We start from the raw sequence: 20,776 nt of genomic DNA on the forward strand, positions 1-20,776 counted from the left end.
CGGGTTCCTGGGCCATTACTGCTGATACCGATACTTTTAACCTAAATTGTCATGAGTTTCAAAAGTTCTGAACACATTAAACGCCCGCTTAATCACCGTGATTTTGGTTTTCCACAATGATTAGTTAACAAAACAAAACACACCTTTCAGTAATTTAAAATTTTGTTTTTTGGAGACCTTGAATATAAATGTGTGTGTTTAAATATGCTACAGGCTTAAAATCACCAGAAATGACAATCAACTCAAAAAGGTTCAGACATTTTCCATAGTGCATGTTTCAGGCTTTCCCCGCGACCCAGCCCCGGATAAGCGGAAGAAAATGGATAGATGGATGTTTCAGGTTTATGTTTTCATTTCTCCAGCACTGGTATCAATACTATCGATATTGGTATCGATCCACCCACCTCTAACATGCACAGTTACACATGAGCAGTCCTCATATGAGCGAGCATCAGCCAAAATAGAGACTGCTACAACAGAGGCTCTATTGTATGTACTGCATGAATGATGAATGGCCTACAGTATGCCCCGTAGTTTATCTCACAACGCTAATGGTGCTGGTCAGTCAGTCCTTATCAGGAAATGCAAAGCAGGGTCTGAGGGATCCAACATAAAGCTGAACCTCCATGATTACGACATTTCACTGCAGCTTTTACTGCAACAACATTAGACTCAAAGTAGGGGAGAAAGCCGCTGTCATATGGTCTACGTGCTGCTGCTGAGGAGAGACATTTCTGTAGTATATGTCGGGATGAGGAACGTGAGCATTGATGCTGAGCTGACGTGAGTTCCTCAGAAAGTGGATTTTCATGTAAACCACATGATGGCTTGGTTTGGAAAAGGAGTTGCTTGCTGTGGTTGCAGAGCGGATAGCGAGCGAGTAGGGGAACTCTGGTTAACAGACCAAACATTACTCGAAAATCCACTGGCCTTAAAGTCTGGCTTCATGGATTCATCATTATTTTAAATGCCTCTTCATGCATTCATCTTGGAGTGGTCTGGCAGTAGTAGGTAGGAATGTTTCTTTTCCAATGAATGAATAATGGATAACTTTTTTAAATACAGTTCACAGGAACTGACCATATTCTTGTCGTTCCTAACAGTGAACACGGAGAAAATGTAAATTTTTCAGGAGTTACTGCTGGAGGATTCTGCTGCACTGCTCCTCATCCTACACCCGAGGTTTCTAATAACTTTCTGTGTGTGTAGTGAAAGATGTGCAGGAGTGGCTTCAGTGATTACAAAGCCCTGAGTTCCAGAGCTTCACAACAGATACTGCATGGACGCTTTGGTGTAACTGTGAGCTCAATGGTTAGTCAGTCATAATTAGTGAAGAAGCATACACAGTCAGGAAATATCAGTTAGGTCCAAAGACTCTTAGTGAACACAGGTAAAATAAATGCGACTCAGAGTGGGCAATCCCGAGTACACTGGCAACAACCAATGGAAGTGAGAGTTTCCATTGACAGAAGATTATGTAGAAAATGTGTAACTGTGCTGTGAGCACAGACTGACATCATCCACTGGTTTCCAAAGCTTTGTTTCAAAGCCTTAAGGAAGACATTTGCAGTGATGTGGTGACCAGAGATTAAAGATGAGATGATGGGTGCAGTAAGTGCTGGGATGGGAAGCTGGAAGGTCTTGAATTTCCCAACTTTGAGACAGGCGATCGAGTCGACCAATGAGAGTGAATGATGCATTCATTGGCATGTGAGTTGAAAGATCTTAGAGGGTTACCCTGGCAACCGACGCCTGCAGTGTCCACTAGTGGCCAATCAGCAGTGACGAAGCAGTGTGAGATGAGCTCCCTTTTTGATCCATGATTCCCAAAAACAACGACGTAGAAACAATAATGACTTATTTTGTTCAGGGCAGAGTTCTCGACCTGTGAAACACATGCGGTCCTGCAGTATCCTCCCCCTGTTACATCCAACACCTGTGCCGTTTGCAACAACTGAAACACTTTCTATGTGGATGGGGTCTTCAGGTTTTCCAATCAAGTCAGACCTGTACTTTCCTTTGTTTCTAAATTTGTGATTTATTACCAGCAAACTTTGGGTTGTGCGTCTGGATGTGAAACCGGTGCAGAAGAGCCTTAAACCTGCTTTCTGTCTTCCATTGCTCCAGAGTAGATGGGCTATTTGTTTGTGTAGCTTCCATTGAGGCTCCAGTAGTCAGCAGGTCTCGGACTTTGTTGAGTCGTTACAATAATTATCCATTTAAATAGAGTAATAGCAGCACACCATCCACCAAGCAGACCAAACAGCTTGCTTTTATTAACTGCAGTAAGCACCTCTGAACAACATCTCATCACAGTGGTGTGTTAAACATGCTGGAGTCCAGCCCTGATCACTCAGCGAGGCTTTGTTGTGTTTCAGCCTGTGTGCAAAGCTGGAGACTGAATCACTCTGTGAGAAGGAAAGCAGCCCGAGGACATGCTGTCATTGTGTGTGTGGTGCTGTCAGAGTTTGTGTGCGATCACTGGATGTGTGTGTACTGTCAGCAGTGATGTATTGATGGCTGAGAGGATTTGATTACACTGAAAAGCTAGAAGGAAAAAAAAATCTCAGTTACTTCTTTCTTCATATTTTTGTTGAGGAATGAAGAAAGGATAATTAGGACGACCCTGTTAATGTTAGAGTCACACCCTGAGCTGAATCTCGCTGTGTCAGCTGATCAACAGTTAGGATGAATTTGGAAATCATCTGGATTCTGATTCAGTGGAAGGTCTGAAAAGTTTTCAGGTTTGAATTAAAGACATTAAAAGGTCTCTACTACTCAAACTTTAATGGTACAGAGTCTAAATTCAGAGTTTAATGTAATAAACTACTTTTTCTCCATGGATGCATTAATAGTTCTGGATACAGCGCTGCAGCCCAGGCTTGCTGCTAATCTTTCCCCGTGGAGTCCTGGTATAGAGACACCTGTGTAAACCGCTGACTACTGTTTTGACTCTTTCTGATATGAATTTCAGATTAATGCAGGTGTAATAATTGTAAATGAAAAAGTCTGCTTTTTTGTACCCATCACCCGTCACAGTCTCATACCTCCCAGTCGCAATCATTCTCCCAAACTGGGGTTAGAACTCAGGGTTATTAGAAAAATGTATTCAGTTAAAATTTAAGGAAGTCAGGTAAAAAAAACTCAAACATTCATTTACTGTCAACAACAAGATAAGAAGCTTCTGAGAAACGTGTCTTCAGCGCTTGATTAAAAAAAGAAAATGTGTGCTCTGAGTTTCACTTTCTCTTTTATCCTTAACTCTGTCTCACACGAACAGTCTGAACAAATATTAGTAACAGCGTCAGCTCGTCTGCTCTCGCTGTTTCTGTTTTCACACACAGATATTCTTGACGTTTCTCTGGAGAAATGACCTGATTGGCTGAGTAGTGTCACATGGGATGATTTACAAAGCATGTGATTGGTCGGTGTGTTTCCTGTGTGCATAATTTGACTACTGTGCGAACAAATAATTAGATCATTAAAATAACCGTGGATAGAGTTAAATAGAAACAGTTTGTTAAAATCTAATGTGTCCAAATAGAGTGAAGGTCTGGGTCCAGACCGCGGTCTGCTAATTGGTGACCTAGGGTTTAGAATCAAAGATGGCTGCAACCTTGTGGGGGCGCTAGTTTAAAAACACTCGTCTTCTTTCTCCACTTGTTGGCTGTGTTTGCTGGCATGAAAAATCATTGTGCAACAATTTCTGTCCATTTTACTAACAAAGAGATTTTCAGTGTCAAGAGAGCGTCTTGGTTAATTAATTCTCTGCACAGGTTCAGCTGAATGTTGTAAAAACAGAGGCAGCAGCATTCGAACAGCAGTGAAATCTCTGTCTTTCTTTCCTCTGCTGCATTCAAACGCTGCCAAACCAGCAGAGCAGCGTTTGGCTGTCAGTCAGGCCGTGTTGCTCCAGAGGAGAGCGGCAGACTCAGTAACAACCTGCTGACTAACGATAAACTGCGACACCGAACAAGTGAGATGTGAACTCGACACCTGCCCTGACAGCATGACTGTGTGAATGAAAACAGATGATTGTGCTCTTTAAAAGGATGATCGCAGCTCAAATTCACACTGCAGTTAGTCCTAATCTGGAAGCAGTTCAGCAACACACTGGCAGTCGATCAAGCTGCAAGTACACGTGTTACAGCTGTAGGACAAGAGCTCCGGAGATAAGGAGCTGCAGTGATGTAGCATCGGAGTATCTAAGAGTGTCTTTTAGTCATTCTGTCTCGGGCCCAAAACAATCTGATTCACAAAGAACAAACAGCGAGGAAAACATTACCCGACACGCCGCCAGCGCATCAACACGGACAGCATTGTTTGCTTCATCACAGCGGCTTTATTTCTAGTTTGGTAAACTGTTTTTGATTGGTTGTTTTTCTTTGCTGAGGTGAAGCCAAGCTCATGTTTTTCCACAATTAAATACCAAATTAAAGACCCAAATATGCGCATTCCAGATATGAACTACATGCTTTTGTTCTTTACATGAATCAGTCTTTACATCAGCCTCAAGTAGGTAAAAACAACCTTGAGATAACAAACAAATGGCACACGCACAGGTGAACAACCCCGTGGAGTCTGGGATTCCTTTGCAAAGGAGACGACATTAGAAAGCAAAAACTAAAGATTTACAACAAGTTCTGCTTCAAGCACCGACCACTAGAGCTAAAGAATGAAAAGTGCGAGGTATAGGTGTTGTGTAGACTGCTAGTGCTCTGCGCCGAACGTTACCACCATGTTTGTGGAGTTTCTATCTAAAGAGCATCTCCAGTGCAGTTTTATTTTCTCTGCTGTTAACTGCAGACCACTGAAACAGTCCAAAACAGTCACTAAACCAGTGGTTGACATCAACACAGCCATCGTTTACATGTCTGTAATAGACCCGAGGCACAGATGGCAACAATGATGAAATCAAATCGGTAGGAAAAAGGCAAAAACAGGAAGGAAATCAACTTAAAAAACACAAGAAAAGAAAACAGGAAGTGGAAACAAATCTAAAAGAACACAAACTGAAGAAAAGGGGGAAAATAAGAAAAATGAAATGTTGGTCCTCACTTTTCGCCGGTTTTCTGATGGTTATACTCTGATGGAAAAAAGACCTCGACACCTGCTGATGTCTAAACACGAAGCCAATCAACCCCCAACCGCCGTCTCCACAGGAAGTGATGCGTGCTTTGTTTCTGCATTGTTTGGAATAAATGTAGAGAAGGAGCTGAAGTGTTTCTGCCACTTTTCTGTTTATTGTACAAATATTTTAACATGATATTTTCTCAGTTTTAGGCTTGTAAATATTTCATGAAGTCACTCTGAGGCTCTCCTCGGTGTGTTCCCTACATAAGAAAGCGTTATTATTGTTTTATAGAGGATCATTTAATGTAATTGCCTCCTGTTTGTGTGAGTCACACGCTGCTCCCTGCTGAGTTTGCTGAGCTGCAGACAAACAGCTCACTTTCCCTTTGCTGTGCCAAACTGTATTTAGCAGAGAGGATATTAAATAGTTAATACATTTTCTGAAATATGCGTAAAACTGAAACCGCGACAGACAGCAGCACTTCAGAAGTATTATGTTTTTGCCTTTTAAATATGCACTCTGCAGCAATTTTAATTTATTAACTGCTTTTTGTTGCTTGATTTCTCACATAATGATGTGACTCACATATTAATGAAAATACAGCCTGAAGACCTCTCTTCTACTCGCTCACAGCATTAACAGTAAGCACTGCTACTGTTAGCGCAGACACAGAGCCTACAAAATACTGTGGATAGTAAACGGTTCTGTATCTAACCGGTAAAAGTTTGTGTTTAAATACATTTTATTGACCAGCACTATGATATAAAGTGAGGAAAATAACCCTAAACTCAGCCAAACCTCAGTCTTTTAGTAAAATAAGTATTTGAAAAAAAAACCCAGCCAGAATTCTGACTCCCACAGATTGTCTGATCAGTGACTGATCGATCACAACCATGAATGTGTAAACAGCACACCTGTCCAACAAGTCCAACGAGCTATCAAAGGATGTCAGGGAGAAGACTGTAGACCTGCACAAGGCTGAAAGAAGAAGAAATATCAAATGACCTTCATCGCCCTCGGTCTCCAGCTCTGTGCATCATGAGATCGTGATGAAGGTGGTGGATCATCCCAAAACTACACTGGAGGAGCTTTAATGACCTGAAGGCAGTTGGACCACAGTCACCAAGAACATCACTGGTAAAAAACTGTACTGTAATAGACTGAGATCCTCAAGAAGGCACACGAAAGCCCATCTGAAGCTTGCCACTGATCTAAACAATTAGAGAAGGCTTGGGAGGAAGTGCTGATGAAATCAAGGCTCTTTGGCATCAGCTCGACCCGAGTTGCCTAGCTAGAAAATCTCATCTAAAGCTTTGAGTTGCCAAGCAGAAGCCAAGAAACCTGAAGATGTAAAATGGTAAATGGCCTGTATTTGTATAGCGCTTTACACATTCAGTCATCCAGCCATTCACACACTGATGTAGAGAGTCTCTGTAAAGAGGAGGCGGCCAAAACCCTGGTGACCAACTGCAACAAACGTCTTACTGCTGTGCTTGGCAACAAATATTTCTCTCCCAAGTATCAACTTGTGTGTTTTTTGGTTTTGGTTGATATTCTGTTAAAATTAAATGATCATAAACATTACAGACTGATTACAGATTATTTCTCCAACTGTGCATTTATGGCCTCCTCTGAACATGATGCAGGACTGCACAGCGTCGCATCTGTTGTTCAATCAATCAATCAATCATCAATCTTTATTTATAAAGCACTTTTCATACAGAAAAATGTCGCACAAAGTGCTTTACCTAGTTAAAAGCAGCCCACCCCACCCTCCAACGCACTCCCCCCACTCTCAATACACATATATCCCCCCACCCACACCCACACACACATACACACACGCGCACACTTAAAGAGTAAAAATTGGGCTGGGGCTCGCATGAGCCAAGTGAGGAAACATTATAACAGAGAGCCGTCCTTGCACCGGGAGCCGGTCACAGACCGCAGCCTCCGGGCTGGGCACACAGCAGGAGGGAGGCCAAGGAGCCCCCCAACCAGGCTGAGAGGACCCCAGAGACCCAGCAGCCACGGTCAATAACAGCCCCGGTGCAGAGAGCGCCCTCCGAGGAAACACTGGAGATATGACACAATAGGATAATACAGGGTAAAATGATAAAATAATAAGAACAGGATACAATATAAATATAAATATAAATAGAGTAAGAAGATTAAAAAATGAATAAGAATAAAATCAAGAAATATTAGGTAAATCCTAAATTAATAATAGAATAACAGGATAGAATAAATAAGCATAAAATAAATAAACGCTAAGTAAAAGCTAAATTAAAAAGGTGGGTCTTGAGCCTGTTCTTAAAAACATGCACGTTCTCTGCGGCCCTGAGCTCCTCCGGCAGGCTGTTCCACAGACGAGGACCATACCGCTGAAAAGCTGCCTCTCCGTGAGTATGTGTCCTGACTTTAGGGACAATCAAAGGCCAGTGCCAGAGGACCTCAGGGTCCGCGAGGGTTCGTATGGTAAAAGCAGATCTGAGAGATAAGAAGGCCCGAGACCATTAAGACATTTAAAAACCAATAAAAGAACTTTAAAATCGATCCTGAAACACACGGGGAGCCAATGCAGCGATTCTAAAACCGGTGTAATGTGGGCCCGCCCTCTGGTCTTCGTCAGCACGCGAGCTGCCGAGTTTTGCAAAGTTGTAAAGTTGAAATATTCTTCTTAGGAAGACCAGAGAGCAGGGCATTACAGTAATCAATGCGACTGGTAATAAAAGCATGCATCAGCATCTCCGTGTTGGCCCGAGAGAGAATAGGGCGGACTCTGGCTATATTTTTTAGATGATAAAATCCAATTTTGGTTACATGTTTAACATGTGGGATAAAACCAAGCTCAGAGTCAAAAATAACACCCAGGTTTTTCACTTGTAGCGAAGGACATAGTGAAAATGCCTCTAATTTAGACAAGAGTTTCTCTCTCTGAGCCTCAGGACCGACAATTAAAACTTCAGTTTTGTCCTGGTTAAGCTGTAAAAAGTTTTCTGCCATCCAAGATCGTATATCTAAGATACAGTTAAAAAGGGCATCCATTGGTCTGGTGTCATCAGGAGACACGGAGATGTACAGAGCTGTCGTGTCAGCTAACTGTGGAAGTTCACTCCATGCCTCCTGATGACACTGCGAGAGGAGCATATACAAATTAAAAAGTACAGGGCCTAGAACCGACCCTTGAGGCACACCACATGTCATTTTATGGACCTTAGAGGAGCATGTATCCATACTCACCATAAAAGTTCTGTCAGAGAGACAGGAAGTGAACCAGTTGTGTACAGCACCAGAGAGGCCCACCATGTGTTTCAGTCTGTTTAAAAGAATAGCGTGGTCTACTGTATCAAAGGCTGCGCTTAGATCCAGTAGCACCAGGACTGAGCGCTTTTGGGCGTCCCAGTTACATCTAAGATCATTTAAAACCTTTAGGAGAGCCGTCTCTGTGCTGTGGTTCACCCTAAATCCAGACTGGAATCTATCCAGATCTGTCTATCATTGAGGACACGTGGCTGGGACACCTGGTGACGAGAGCAAAGGTCATTATTATTTTGGACTGCTTCAGGAAAGAGCTTTTGATTTTACTCTTGGGCTCCACTAGAGTTGCTTGGCATGATTCTCTGTTCAAAATAAGTCTTATTTATTTCATACTGGGCCTTTTTAAACTAAAGTAAAAAAAAACCCTGCTTTCTTCTGATTGGTCAGGTTCTGGAAGCCTGCTTTGTCCTTTAGTAAATGAAAACTAGAAAGAAAAATATTTAGGCTTTCTAAAAACAATCTTGGTAACTTCTCAGGGCTTTTATTTTGAAGGTGCTCTCTAAAATCATGTTCCTGTTGGGTACTTTGAGTTAAAAGGATCTGACCAATAACGTGGCCACTGTGCGGTTAAGCCGCACGAGAAGGCTGAGCTCCAGTTCTGATGAAATTCTAGGATTTTGATTGGATGTTACTGATCAGCAGGCGTTTGTGTGATGCAACCAAGCTAGCTAGCATTAGCAGATAAATTAGCACTCGACCCTCTCGAACAACATGGCGGCGGAGAAATGCTAAAATTGAGGCTTCGATGTGCATGAATGACAAATATCAGTCCGTCCCTGTCTACCAACAGAAGTCTGTAAAGATGCTGACGAGTTGACCCCTGACCTCTGGGTGCCACTTGTGTTTGACATTCTCGTAGGAGGCGGGGCTTGAGATGGAGAAGCAGATGACGAAGACGTTGGTCTGGGGGTAGGAGAGCGTCCTGAGCCGGTCGTACTCCTCCTGCCCTGCCGTGTCCCACAGGTTCAAGCTGATGATCCTGCCGTCCACCGTCACCTGAGCAGACACACACATGCACGCACACACGCACACACACACACACACACACACACAAAGTTATGTTTGGTTTCATGACAGAAAGTTTCACAGTCGTGTTGTTTGTAACTTTGTCTCTCAGATCTCAGTTTTGATACGTACGTGTTTGTGTGTGTGTGTGTGTGTGTGGGGGGGGGGGGGGGCGTTGGGGGCGTGGTCAGTGCTAAACTGCCCCTTTATTTGCATATAATTTGCATGAGGCACAGGGACCTGGCTCTTCCTGGCTCATGTGTGACGTCCTGATGTTTAGAAACTGATTTACGGCTCTGATAACGCTCCACAGAGACGGGATCTGATCTAACAGGAAGTGAGCATTGCTGTAACTTCCTGTATGCACTAAGAGCTGCTGGACACCGACTCAACAGCAGCTTTTTGTTGCACAGGTCGATTCTGCGTTCTCACACAGCTGACCTTTGACCAGCACACAGGTGTGTCGGACCCACCTGGTGGACGACAGCTGGATGGACTTTATTTGTTTCTTGGTAACGGTTTTATTTCAGATTCAGGGGTTTTTGTTTCCCAGGTGACACGTTTTATTTTACCAGCAGGGAGAAAAACATGAACGTGAAGTCGTTTTTATCTGAAAGGTTTCAGTGTGAAGGACTCGAAGGATGCGAGGGGCAGAGCGAGGGGCGGAGTCTTCACCGGTACAGTCACCTGCTTCAGACTCAGTGAAGCTCACATCACACAGACAAACTTGAAGCTCACAGCTGTGATCGTGATCATGTGATCATGTAATGGTGCAAGGACATTGTTCTGCTCCTACCCCTTTATGGTCCCTGTCTTCTGATTGGCTGCCAGGTGACCACATCCCACATAACCAGCGGCCTGAGCTTCAGAAACATGTTTAACATGAGCTGTTGGAGCAGGAGAGGAGACGACCCGCTCCACCTCGAAGGTGGAGGCCATGTGAGCGTGTATCTGTGGTACTGCACGGTACTGTAATACTCACACAGTATTACTATAGATAGATTTTTACTGCAGTCCGTTATCAGCTGTTAATCAGCTGGTTAACGGCTGTCATCAGACACACGCAGCTGCTGCAGGCGGCCTCGCCGGCCCGCGAGCTGATCATTATCATGGCCTTCGATGATGTCGTGTGTGGGTAGACGCGAGTTCGAGGCCCGTGTTTGGACTCGCTTTGTTCTAACTTTCACGGATTGGTTGCCTAACTCGGCTACATGGTGACTCCACAGAGGTGTCACCCGTGCCAGTGATCAGATACACTCAGGAACTCTTTAATCATCAGATCAAAGCTGTGATTGGGCTGCTGTAGAGGTCAGGTGACCTTTGTAGGTGAGGGAGAGGGCGAGCACTCACCTGGCTGCTGTAGTTGTCGAACACAGTGGGGATGTACTCTTTGGGAAACGCTCCGGTGGTGTAGGATATAAGGAGACACGTCTTCCCCACAGCACCGTCACCCACAACCACACACTTTATAGTCTGCATGATGACCTCTGACCTCTGGCCCCTCGGTGACCTGCGGAGGACAGAAATGTGAGTTTGTGCTATCATCAGACCACAGAAAAAACAGCTGACCTGATAGGAAACAACCTGCAGCTCCGCTGGCTGAGGTTACCTCATCTTTTCTCACGAAGAATAAACAGACTCTTTTCACCTTCTTTAGGTTGTGATTGGCTCGTTCACAGTGACCTGGTGTCTTTATTCTTTCATGTTTTGTCTCTTTGTGGTTGTTTTTCTTTGCGGTCTTTTCTGCCCACTCAGAGGTTGTTGTCCCCTGTGGGAAACCTTTGGTCACCTTGGTTATTCTGTCTTGCATCATTCTTTCCTCCTTCAGGTTATTGTTTATCTTTCTGCGGTGAGATCGTATCTTTACTCTTTCCTTTTTGTCTTCTATTAGGCTCATGTTGATGTGTGCATACTGCAGATCCACACCAGCACACCTATGATCTGTTTTTTTTACCTTCAGAGATTCTGATTGGCTAGTTGGTGCTGCTCCGCGGTCAGAGACTCCTCGGTTTTCCTTCGGTTAACACAGTTTGTTCAGGAACACGTGACGTCCCATCATCTGCCTGCAGAGAGAGAGGAGGGCGGTTTGTCCCGGTCAGTATTTGTGTTTATGGAAATGATGGCTGCAGAAGGAAACGGTCTCCAAACAAAGCAGAGATGTTATCCTGCACACACACACACACACACACACACACACACACACGTCTGATCAGTAAAACTAGCCTCTATTAACCCATAAAAACAAAATCTCACACGCTGAACACAGTGTGACGACGTATTCCTAGCGGATCCATCTAGAAGTGAGCTGCAACAGCACACGCAGCAATGGAAGACGCGCCTGGCTGATCATGGTTTGAGACTCAACATCAAGAAGACCGAGTACGTGGAAGCTGGCCCCCAAACTGATGGCACCATTAACATCGACGGGGAAGACCTGAAGAAGGCTGACCAATTCAAGTACTTGTGATCGATGATCAGTGGCGACGGGATATCCTTCAGGACGTGTGAGCAAGGGTCAATGGCGCATGGACGAAGTGGCGTCAAGTGACGGGTGGGCTATGCGACCGTGGAATGCCAGACCATCTCAAGGCGAAGATTTACGAGACTGTGGTCCGCCCAGTTGCCCTGTATGGATCGGAGTGTTGGCCAGCCACCGCCACGCACGAACAGGCCCTGCACACGATGGAAATGCAAATGCTCAGGTGGTGTCTAGGCCTCACGCGTTGGGACCAAGTCATGAATGAAGACGTCAGAAAGCGGCTCGGCATCGCACCAATCACGGAAAAAAATGTGCGAGGCACGGCTACGGTGGTGCGGACACGTATTACGCTCCGACGACAGCTCAGTGGAAAAAACAGCAATGAGGCTTGAGCCCGGAGGTCAGCGACCCCGTGGCAGGCCAACGAAACGGTGGATGGATGGAATAAAGGAAGACATGAAAACGCTAGAAAGAAGAAGAACACACAGTTACACACCGTGGGCGAGTCACAGTGTGTAACTGTGTAACGTGCACTGGACCCTTTGGCGGGCCTCTTTTAGGCCCCGGCCCATATATTTGACCTCCCTCACACACATGCCTGCAGACCGGTTTAAAAGCAGCGACTGCTCAGTAGAACGAGCGTCCAGGTCTGTGTGGCTGAGGCCTTCGATGGTTTTAGAGCATCAGATCAGAGATCACCCAGGACTGCCAACCACACGCCCCCTGCCTGATCCTCACTGTGCCGGAAGTCCCTTCCTGTTAACAGGGAGTTCTTCCTCCCCACAGTCCAGACCCACATTCACTCCACAGTCTCATCCTTCTGATCGAGTCTGAACTTCTGATTTCTGGACACAAACTCCAAAAACGGTCTATGAGGAAAAACAGCAGCACCACCACCGAAGAAGAAAAGGAAAGCAGTGCATGATGACCTCAGCGGTTCCATGACGAGCAGCAAAAAACCGAAACGTAACATTTCATTGTTTTATTATCATCTTAAACGTGATTCTAGCAATAATGAGACGGGCTGCCGGTCTGAGGCGTGTTCGGCCTGTGTGCCGTGGTCTGTTTCTGCAGCTTTTAGGTCGTGTTTTGTGGCTACTGTCATTCAGTAATAACAGTTGTACACCAGCAGAGGAGTGAAGCACGCCGTCTCCAGCTGTGCGTCTAATCTGGATGAAAACACAGCTGCTCGCAGTCGTTTGAGGCGTTTCAGCCTCTCTGTGGTTTTTCTATCAGTGAAAGTTTCAGTTTCGTAGTCTGACTTCGCACACTCGAGGACTGACAGCGCTGACGACAGGCGGTCTGCAGACGCTCTCCAGATGTGTGGGCGGAGAGCGAGGCTCAGCCCAGACTCTGGGGACACCAACCCCACCCTCCCCTCGCTCCGTATGGGTGGAGGTCGGCTGAGCTCACTGCTGCTGGAAGCCTTAACCTCTGATCTCACGCTTTTCCTGCTTATTCTTCTCTCGCTCGCATCGACACAAGCGCAGAGCTGTGACCTTTGACCCCTGTAGCGCCACAAGAACATGTACACGTCTGAAGGAAAACTGAGCGCTGATGGCGAGGTACTGTTCAGCTGGTCATTAACAATGTTATTCAATCAGCCAATCGCATGGCAGCAGCTCGACTCATTCAGACACAGAGACGCGGCCAAGACGACCTGTGATTGGTTGTTGAGCAAACCTCTCCTCTCAATTTCTGCTGCGACATTCAGACACATCTGCAGCAGCTGTTTGATGATGTCATGATGATGTCATGTCAACATGGACCAGAACCTCTGAGGAATGTTTCCGGCCCCGCCTTGAATCTGAGCTGCGAAGAATCGAAGCAGCTCTGAAGAAAAGGTGTACCTAATACATTGGCACAGACTGTATGTACTCAAACACAGTGAACGCTCGGTGCCATGAGCCCAGACGTCTGTGCACGCCTGCGTCGCTCATCAGCTGGCCTCCAGAAGTCACCCAACCGGCAGAGAGGAAGGCGGGGCCTAAAGAGCAAAGCAGCTTGTTTTAAAGACAAAGAAGGATTATTTAAAGCAGTGAGTCATGCAAAGCTGCTGTAGGAGAGTCAGTTTTCACCGTTATTTCAACAGGAAGCTGCGGGACTGTGTTAGGGTGGTCAGGGTGGGGATGGGGGTGTCACGGGACCGTCGCAGCTCGCCAATGTGTTTATCAGACAGTTCATGTCTGACGTCTGAGAGAAATGACGCAGTGACACACTTCTACTGCTGAGGACGCCGGTGGAGCACACCCGGCTGTTGGAGTGTTGTAACGGCGTCCTGTTGTAACACTCGCAGCTTCAGAAAAAAGGAAGCCCTCAGCAGGAACACGCCGCTGTGGTTTCATGTTGAAATATAGCAGGAACTCCACTGCAGGCTGCGTGAGCGCAGAGGCGTGGCGCTCATTTCAACACGTCAAGCTCACGTACGGCAACACCATCGCTATCATCATCGTGCTTTCACAGACAGAAAACTGCATCACGCTGCACTTCCTCTAATGTCCACTAGGTGAAAACACAGCAGCTTTAGCTCTGCTCGTCCTAACGCCAAGCGGCTCGGCCTGAAAGCAGACGCGAGGGGAACAGAGTCACACTGCGAGGACAAAAAGAGGAAGCAGAACAGAGCGCGGTGACCTGCAGCCGGCCGTGTAAACGCTGCCTTCCTGGAACTGTGTGATTAAAGTGTGAATCTGCTCTTTTATTTTTGGAGACACTTAATCAGTAAGAAACCCGTTAGAGACACGAGATGCTGAGCTGGCGGCGAACAGCCTCACGCTTCTGCCCGCAGCCAATCGGGGGAAAGGGAGGAGCCTCCGTGATGTCACCCGTTGGTGGACTGCACCTGTGGAGACATTCTGGACGTCACCATCTCAGCTTTGGGTAACAAAGGTTGGAGCAGGACATGGTGCACGCTCAGTAAGTGGAGACCCACAGAAGCCACACCCAGCTTTATCAAAAGTCTTGAGCCTCCCCCCCCATTTGTTTTTTACCTTTTCCTTCCAAGCAGCCGCACAATGTTTGAAATGTACATGAGCAACGGTTTCTTTCTTTGGACATCGGCTGCTTTTTCACTCCAGTCCGGTCCTCGTACCTGACCACAGAGTTCACCCGCAACTCTGAGCTGTGACCCAATAAAGCACGACCAGCATTGTGTCCACACACACACAACTTAATTTTGTTACCAGCAGCCTGTCACACAAACACAGTTTGACATACAAACAGGATTTTTGCACCAACAAACTGATTCCGAGTGACACAGGAGCTGAGAGACCTTCAGGCTGATGGTCTACTGCTCACTGAAGCCTCATCAGAGACGTCCCAGTGAGGACGTCTCAGTCCCAGTGAGGACGTCACAGTGAAGCGTGGCTGTCGTGGGTCCAGCTGCAGGTTGTCAGTGTTGCCGAGATCTTTGATAAACTGAATTACAAACTCTGAAAAGTTCCGTCAGAGTCTGATCCACCAGCAGGAACATCTGGAAACATCTGGTTATCATCAGCTGTGTTTTTTTCTGTTCTCAAACCGATCTCCCCGTTGGAGCTCAGTCTTTGTTCTCCTCGTCTTTCCTCGTGTTGTGCATTTTCCATTGTTTCGGTTCCGGGTCGCTGCTCGTTGGTCGACCGGCCAGTGCTACCTAGCCTGACCGGTCTCCCCAATGTGATGTTTGTGTTTTGTATGTACGGTGGACAGGGCATCTATCTTAATTGCCCCTTACAGTAAATAAAGTCTCTCTGACTGATCCTGACAGAGAACAGAACACAGGCAGAAACATCCAAAGAAGAGCTTTGAGTGATTCTCAGGAAGCCTGGAGATCCTCACAGAGCTGCTCACAGCTCAGATTCACTTTCATGCTCGTTAGCGGTGCATAAACTCTATTTACATGTGTCCATAAATCCTGTTTCCTGTTGACAGAAGTCATAGCTACATGTTCAGCTAGATAAAGAGGATGCACCTTTATGATTTTTGTAAACAAACACTGCAGGGCTGCAAACAGTCACATGACTTCATTGTCATCACCTCTAAAGCTCCGCCCACCTCCTGTAGTCTCACGTATCCACCTGCTAGCCTGTCCCCTGCTGTGGAAGCGTCTGACGTTCTTGACGAGAGACCTCGGATCAGAAAAAGGGCTTCCAGATGAGGGAACAGGAAGTGCAAACTGCAGGCTGGTGTCAGGCAGAGGCTCGCTGCGTGCTGAGCTCAGCTCGTGTATCGGGCACTGACACAGAGCTCTGAAACATGCAGCGGCTCCATGTCCACTCGACTTCTTTACATTTGTTTGAGTGTGAGACTTCACGTTATGGAAAACTGTGGTGCTGTTCGCTGCCAGCCTCAGAGTAACAGCTGGGCTCTGGCGTCTGGCTCTAATGGGAAACATTTCTCTGTGGTGACGGTGACCAGCGGCCGCCGTCTCTTTTATGAGTGTTCTGGCTTCGGGTGTCTGTGTTTCAGGAAGTAACAAAGAGCTTTGGTTTCGTCTCGTCAGCTGTCTTCTTTTCTTGTATTTTTATTTTCTTCTGCTGGTTCAGAGTGAGCTTCCTGAGCCGCAGAGGAACTGAGCCTTCCCACAACCGGGAACGTCTCTAAAACCGGAGCTGCCACTTTTACAGAAGTCCTCGCGGCTCTGTGGGCTTTTTCTGACTTTCAAAAATGAGAACCCCCCCTGTGGCAAACACACCTGCTGTACAGGACCTCTCACAGCAGCAGCAGATTGTGACACGTCCAGGACAAAAAAGGGGAACTTGAAGCAAACGGGGCAGAGTACAAAAATGTGTCCTTGCCGTTATGAAGCAAGCGAACGCTGGCGTGCAGGTCAAACAGCTGCTACCACAGTGTCTCCGCTCCACGCCGCCCTCACCGTAAAAACACAGCAGCCACAGAAACATCCAGAGAAACTAAAGTGCTGGTTTTCCTGCTGCGTGCCATCAGTCAGCAGACGAACGTCTCTGCAGGACTCATCTCTCAGCTGCAGCCTTAAATTGTTTTATCTTTATGTTCTTTATAGACCATCATCATCTGATAACTGGGCTGTGGGTACTTGGTGGTTCTCGGGTGCGTGGCTGGATTTTCCGGTGTGGCCTGGGGTGGCTTCGACCTGTGTCGGGGGGTGGGGCTCTGCTGGGTAGTGGGCGGTTCTTGGGCACCTGGAGCCCTGAGATCCGGATCTGGGTTTGCACTGATGTGACCCCTTAGGAGTGCGCGCTCCTCCTTCCTCCTCCTGCTGCTGGAGTCGTCGCAGAGGCGTGTGGACTCAAGTCTTCGTTAATCTTGGGGGGGCCGTGGATGATCCATCTCTGTCTGCCTCTGGATCCTGGGGGGCATCGCTGTAGCCTCCCACACACACACTGCTGTTGTTACAGCTGCAGCAGTCGGTGATGATTATTCTGTTCGCACTCATCTCTCAGCTTATTTACTCTTTATTACTCTTATATTTTTACAGCACTGGGACTAAAAGGCTGAAGAACACCAGGCCAAACTTCCACCAGCAGAGGCTGTTGGGCTGCAAACACACATTTACAGCAGTGGAGAATATTTCACCAAACTGGGGACAGAAACTCCAGAGAGCAGTCGAACTCCCCGGGATACTGAACCAAACCACACTGACAGCACAAACACAGAATACCAGAGAAACGTTACAGACCATCGAGTCTCACCGTGAGCGCCCCTCCATCGGGGGAGAAGGGGGCGGTGCACAGTTCGTCCTCGCCCTGACAGACGCTCCGACTGCCAAAGAGGAACTGTCTGTGATGAAACCGAAACGGGAAGGGTTTGCCCGCCATTCTCTTCATCCAGCAGCAGCTGGTATGAAGGAAAAGTGTTCCCCGAAGCCGGCGTGTCCAAACTGTCCGCTTTCAGTCTTATTTGCACCCCAGGCTCAGAAATAACAAACTGCACCGAATCCTGGACCTCAACCGAACCTGCACCACCCAGAAATATCCCAGCAAGCATCAACATCGCTGCCCCGAACACACAACGACAGGCAGCGCCGAGCGGGACTACGGCGGCGCCTGCTGTAACATGTCCAGACCAGGTGAAAACACGTGTCCACGAAACACCTGAACGCACCAGCAGCACAGGGATTAACCCACACGAGCCCAGAACACCAAACAGACCAACATCACACCAATCCCAGGATCAAACCACATCAATGACCAAACAACAGAGAGGTGGGTCAGAGGTGGGCCCGGGTCACGAGCTTCGCAGGCACTGACACCGCCACCCTCTGACTTCCTGTCTCAGTCCCGGGGTGCCTCAGCTAGCTGACTGTGATGTTTCTGATTCACATCTGAGTGCAGCTGCCGATGCTCTGCGTGACGTCGTCGTGGACAAGATTAGTCGTGTTTTTCCAGCATTGACACAGATTTTTGTGACTTTACCGTCTCACACTTTTGTAGTTTAGGTGACAACACCCGAGTTCCTGCTGCAGCTTCGATGTCATGAAAATTCAAACTGAAGAATTATAGCCTGAACTCTACATTAGGGCTGTGTTACATTAGTGTTTCTCTGCAGATACTTCCAGGAATAACTCATGAACCTCAGACGTGGAAATTAGTCTCTGAGATGGACGGTAAGACATCTACAGGTTAATGATGACTGGGATTAAACCAAATCGGGGCTAAAACAACCAAAAATATCAGCAGACTTAAAGCACCGGAGGCAGCAGACCCGGTTTGGGACAACCGAGCACCAAACAACACGTCACTCATCCAAGACTGTGAGAAGATTCAAGCTAAAACCGCAAAAAGCAAGATGAGCGCCGCCCAGCACGCCAGCTCAGACCAAACTACAGACGTTTGACTCACATGTGAAAGTCTCGCCTTCACCACCAGGCTTGGATGTGTATGTGTGAGTGTCACTCCTCTGCAGTCTGATAACCAAGTGAGCTAGCATTAGCTGATAACTTAGCATGCTACCCTTTTGTCCAAATATGGTCACTTCCTGCTACAAAAATAACTAAAAACTCAGAATGTGAAATTTAAAAAAAAAAAAACCCTGATGCATGACGTCAGAGGCCTATGTCCATCTTTTGTGTACAGTCTGTGTTGCCGGGCTCAGTGCGTAAAGATGTTTTCTTGGCTTGTTGTGTCAGCAGATTAATGTGTTCAGTTCAATAAACATCCTAAACTCTGATCTGCTCCTCACAGACAAAACTAGCCTGTGCAGGTAACATTAGTACAGGTACTGTTCCCCTGATAATCCATAATAATCTGAATAAACTGAAGCTTCACACTGTGATCGTGGGCATGTCAGCAGCAGGCACACTGCGAGTGTGCTGCAGTAAGTCAGTCGTTACTCAGGTATAGTGCGTGTACACTGCTGTGACACTCTCACAGGGACAAACTTTGAGTTCAGTCATTTCAACATAAACGAGAGTTTAGCAGAACCAGCTGTTCAGGTATCGATCAGCACTGATCGGTTATTGTTTCTGAGAATCTTTAACGCTACACCAAGTTCAAAACAAGAAGTGACACACACGCACACACACACGCACACACACACAGGGAGTGGTCGCACTCCATCTCCAGTTTCCTCCAAACATCAGCGCGCGCGCGCACACACACACACACACACACACACACACACACACACACACACACACACACACACACGGGTTATCGATCCGCTGCAGGAGAAAAATCGATCAGCTGACGGGAATTAAAGCCGGAATCAATAACCCGCTAAAGTTTTGACAGAAGGAGGAAACACACACACGCACACACACACACCCACACACACGCACACACACACACACACACACACCCACACACACGCACACACGCACTCTCAGCTGATCCGGAGCTCGGAGCGGGTAAAGCTCAGGGACTCACCGGTCATCAGTGCTCCTGTCCGGGCGCGCAGCTCCGCTCAGTCCCGCTCCCTGTGTCGGTGTGTGTGAGTGTGTGCGTGCGAGAGGGACAGCGGATCTCTATCTCAGCGCGAGGCGGGCGGGCGGGCGGAGCTTAAGTAGAGGAGGAAGTCCGAGAGGCGAGCGAGAGGAAGTGGAGCAAGTTTAAGGAAGTTTACTCTGAGTGTGTATTTGTCGCGCGCGTGTGTGTTGGGTGGAGGCAACACCGGACTTCTGGTCAGTCCAGAGTTGAGAAATATTTGAAATATTTTCATCCTCTAAAAAAAGTTTCTGAAACAGCATGAGGGTTCAGCCCTGCCCACCTCCTGTTAGACAGACAGGTGTGCTGCACAGGTAAGACACAGGTCCACACTCAGCTGTTCAACAAACATGAACTCAAACTGTAATGAGGTGAAACACGGCCGGCAGACACTGACCTCCTGAGGCACAGTTTTTGTGAACTGTGGCAGTTTGTGCATGTAAATGGAGAGTCCTCTTCACACACTGAGGTTAATTATGGAGTTCCACAGGGTTCAGTGCTAGGACCAATTCTGTTTACATTATACATGCTTCCCTTAGGCAGCATCATTAGAAGACATAGCATACATTTACACTGCTATGCAGATGACACCCAGCTCTATCTGTCCATGAAGCCAGATAACACACACCAATGAGTTAAACTGCAGGAATGTCTTAAAGACATAAAGACCTGGATGGCCGCTAACTTTCTGCTTCTTAATTCAGATCAAACTGAGGTTATTGTACTCGGCCCTGAAAAGCTTAGAAATATGGTATCTAACCAGATTCTTCCTCTGGATGGCATTACCTTGGCCTCCAGTAACACTGTTAGGAACCTTGGAGTCATTTTTGACCAGGATATGTCCTTCAACGCACATATTAAACAAATATGTAAGACTGCTTTCTTCCATTTGTGCAACATCTCTAAAGTTAGAAATATCCTGTCTCAGAGTGACGCTGAAAAACTAGTTCATGCATTTATTACTTCCAGGCTGGACGACTGTAATTCATTATTATCAGGATGTCCTAAAAACTCCCTGAA

The 20,776-nt window shown here is 46.8% G+C and overlaps 1 protein-coding gene across 1 annotated transcript; it reads right to left on the reverse strand.

Annotated features, from left to right (window-relative positions):
- Positions 1 to 8,532: 8,532 nt before the first annotated feature.
- On the reverse strand, positions 8,533 to 19,832 carry LOC120737946 (rho-related GTP-binding protein RhoG-like). Its single transcript, XM_040038903.1, has 5 exons — positions 19,700 to 19,832; positions 11,355 to 11,463; positions 10,751 to 10,910; positions 9,221 to 9,391; positions 8,533 to 8,598 (listed from the first exon to the last, which is right to left on the reverse strand). The coding sequence occupies exons 3-5, from the start codon at positions 10,877 to 10,879 to the stop codon at positions 8,533 to 8,535; spliced, it is 366 nt and encodes a 121-aa protein (XP_039894837.1). The 5' UTR covers positions 10,880 to 10,910; positions 11,355 to 11,463; positions 19,700 to 19,832.
- Between the last annotated feature and the right edge of the window lie 944 nt (positions 19,833 to 20,776).

Source organism: Simochromis diagramma, unplaced genomic scaffold, assembly GCF_900408965.1.
Source record: "Simochromis diagramma unplaced genomic scaffold, fSimDia1.1 OVJJ01000323.1, whole genome shotgun sequence".
Lineage (NCBI taxonomy): Eukaryota > Metazoa > Chordata > Actinopteri > Cichliformes > Cichlidae > Simochromis > Simochromis diagramma.

What these genes read in the sequence shown, in the direction of transcription:
- LOC120737946 (XM_040038903.1), bottom strand. Translation starts at nt 10,879, where the DNA reads ATGCAGACTATAAAGTGTGTGGTTGTGGGTGACGGTGCTGTGGGGAAG. An exon ending in TCGACAACTACAGCAGCCAG is followed by an intron (nt 9,392 to 10,750) that starts GTGAGTGCTCGC and finishes GTGTCTGCTCAG; the next exon opens with GTGACGGTGGACGGCAGGAT. An exon ending in AACACAAGTGGCACCCAGAG is followed by an intron (nt 8,599 to 9,220) that starts GTCAGGGGTCAA and finishes TCTCGTCACCAG; the next exon opens with GTGTCCCAGCCACGTGTCCT.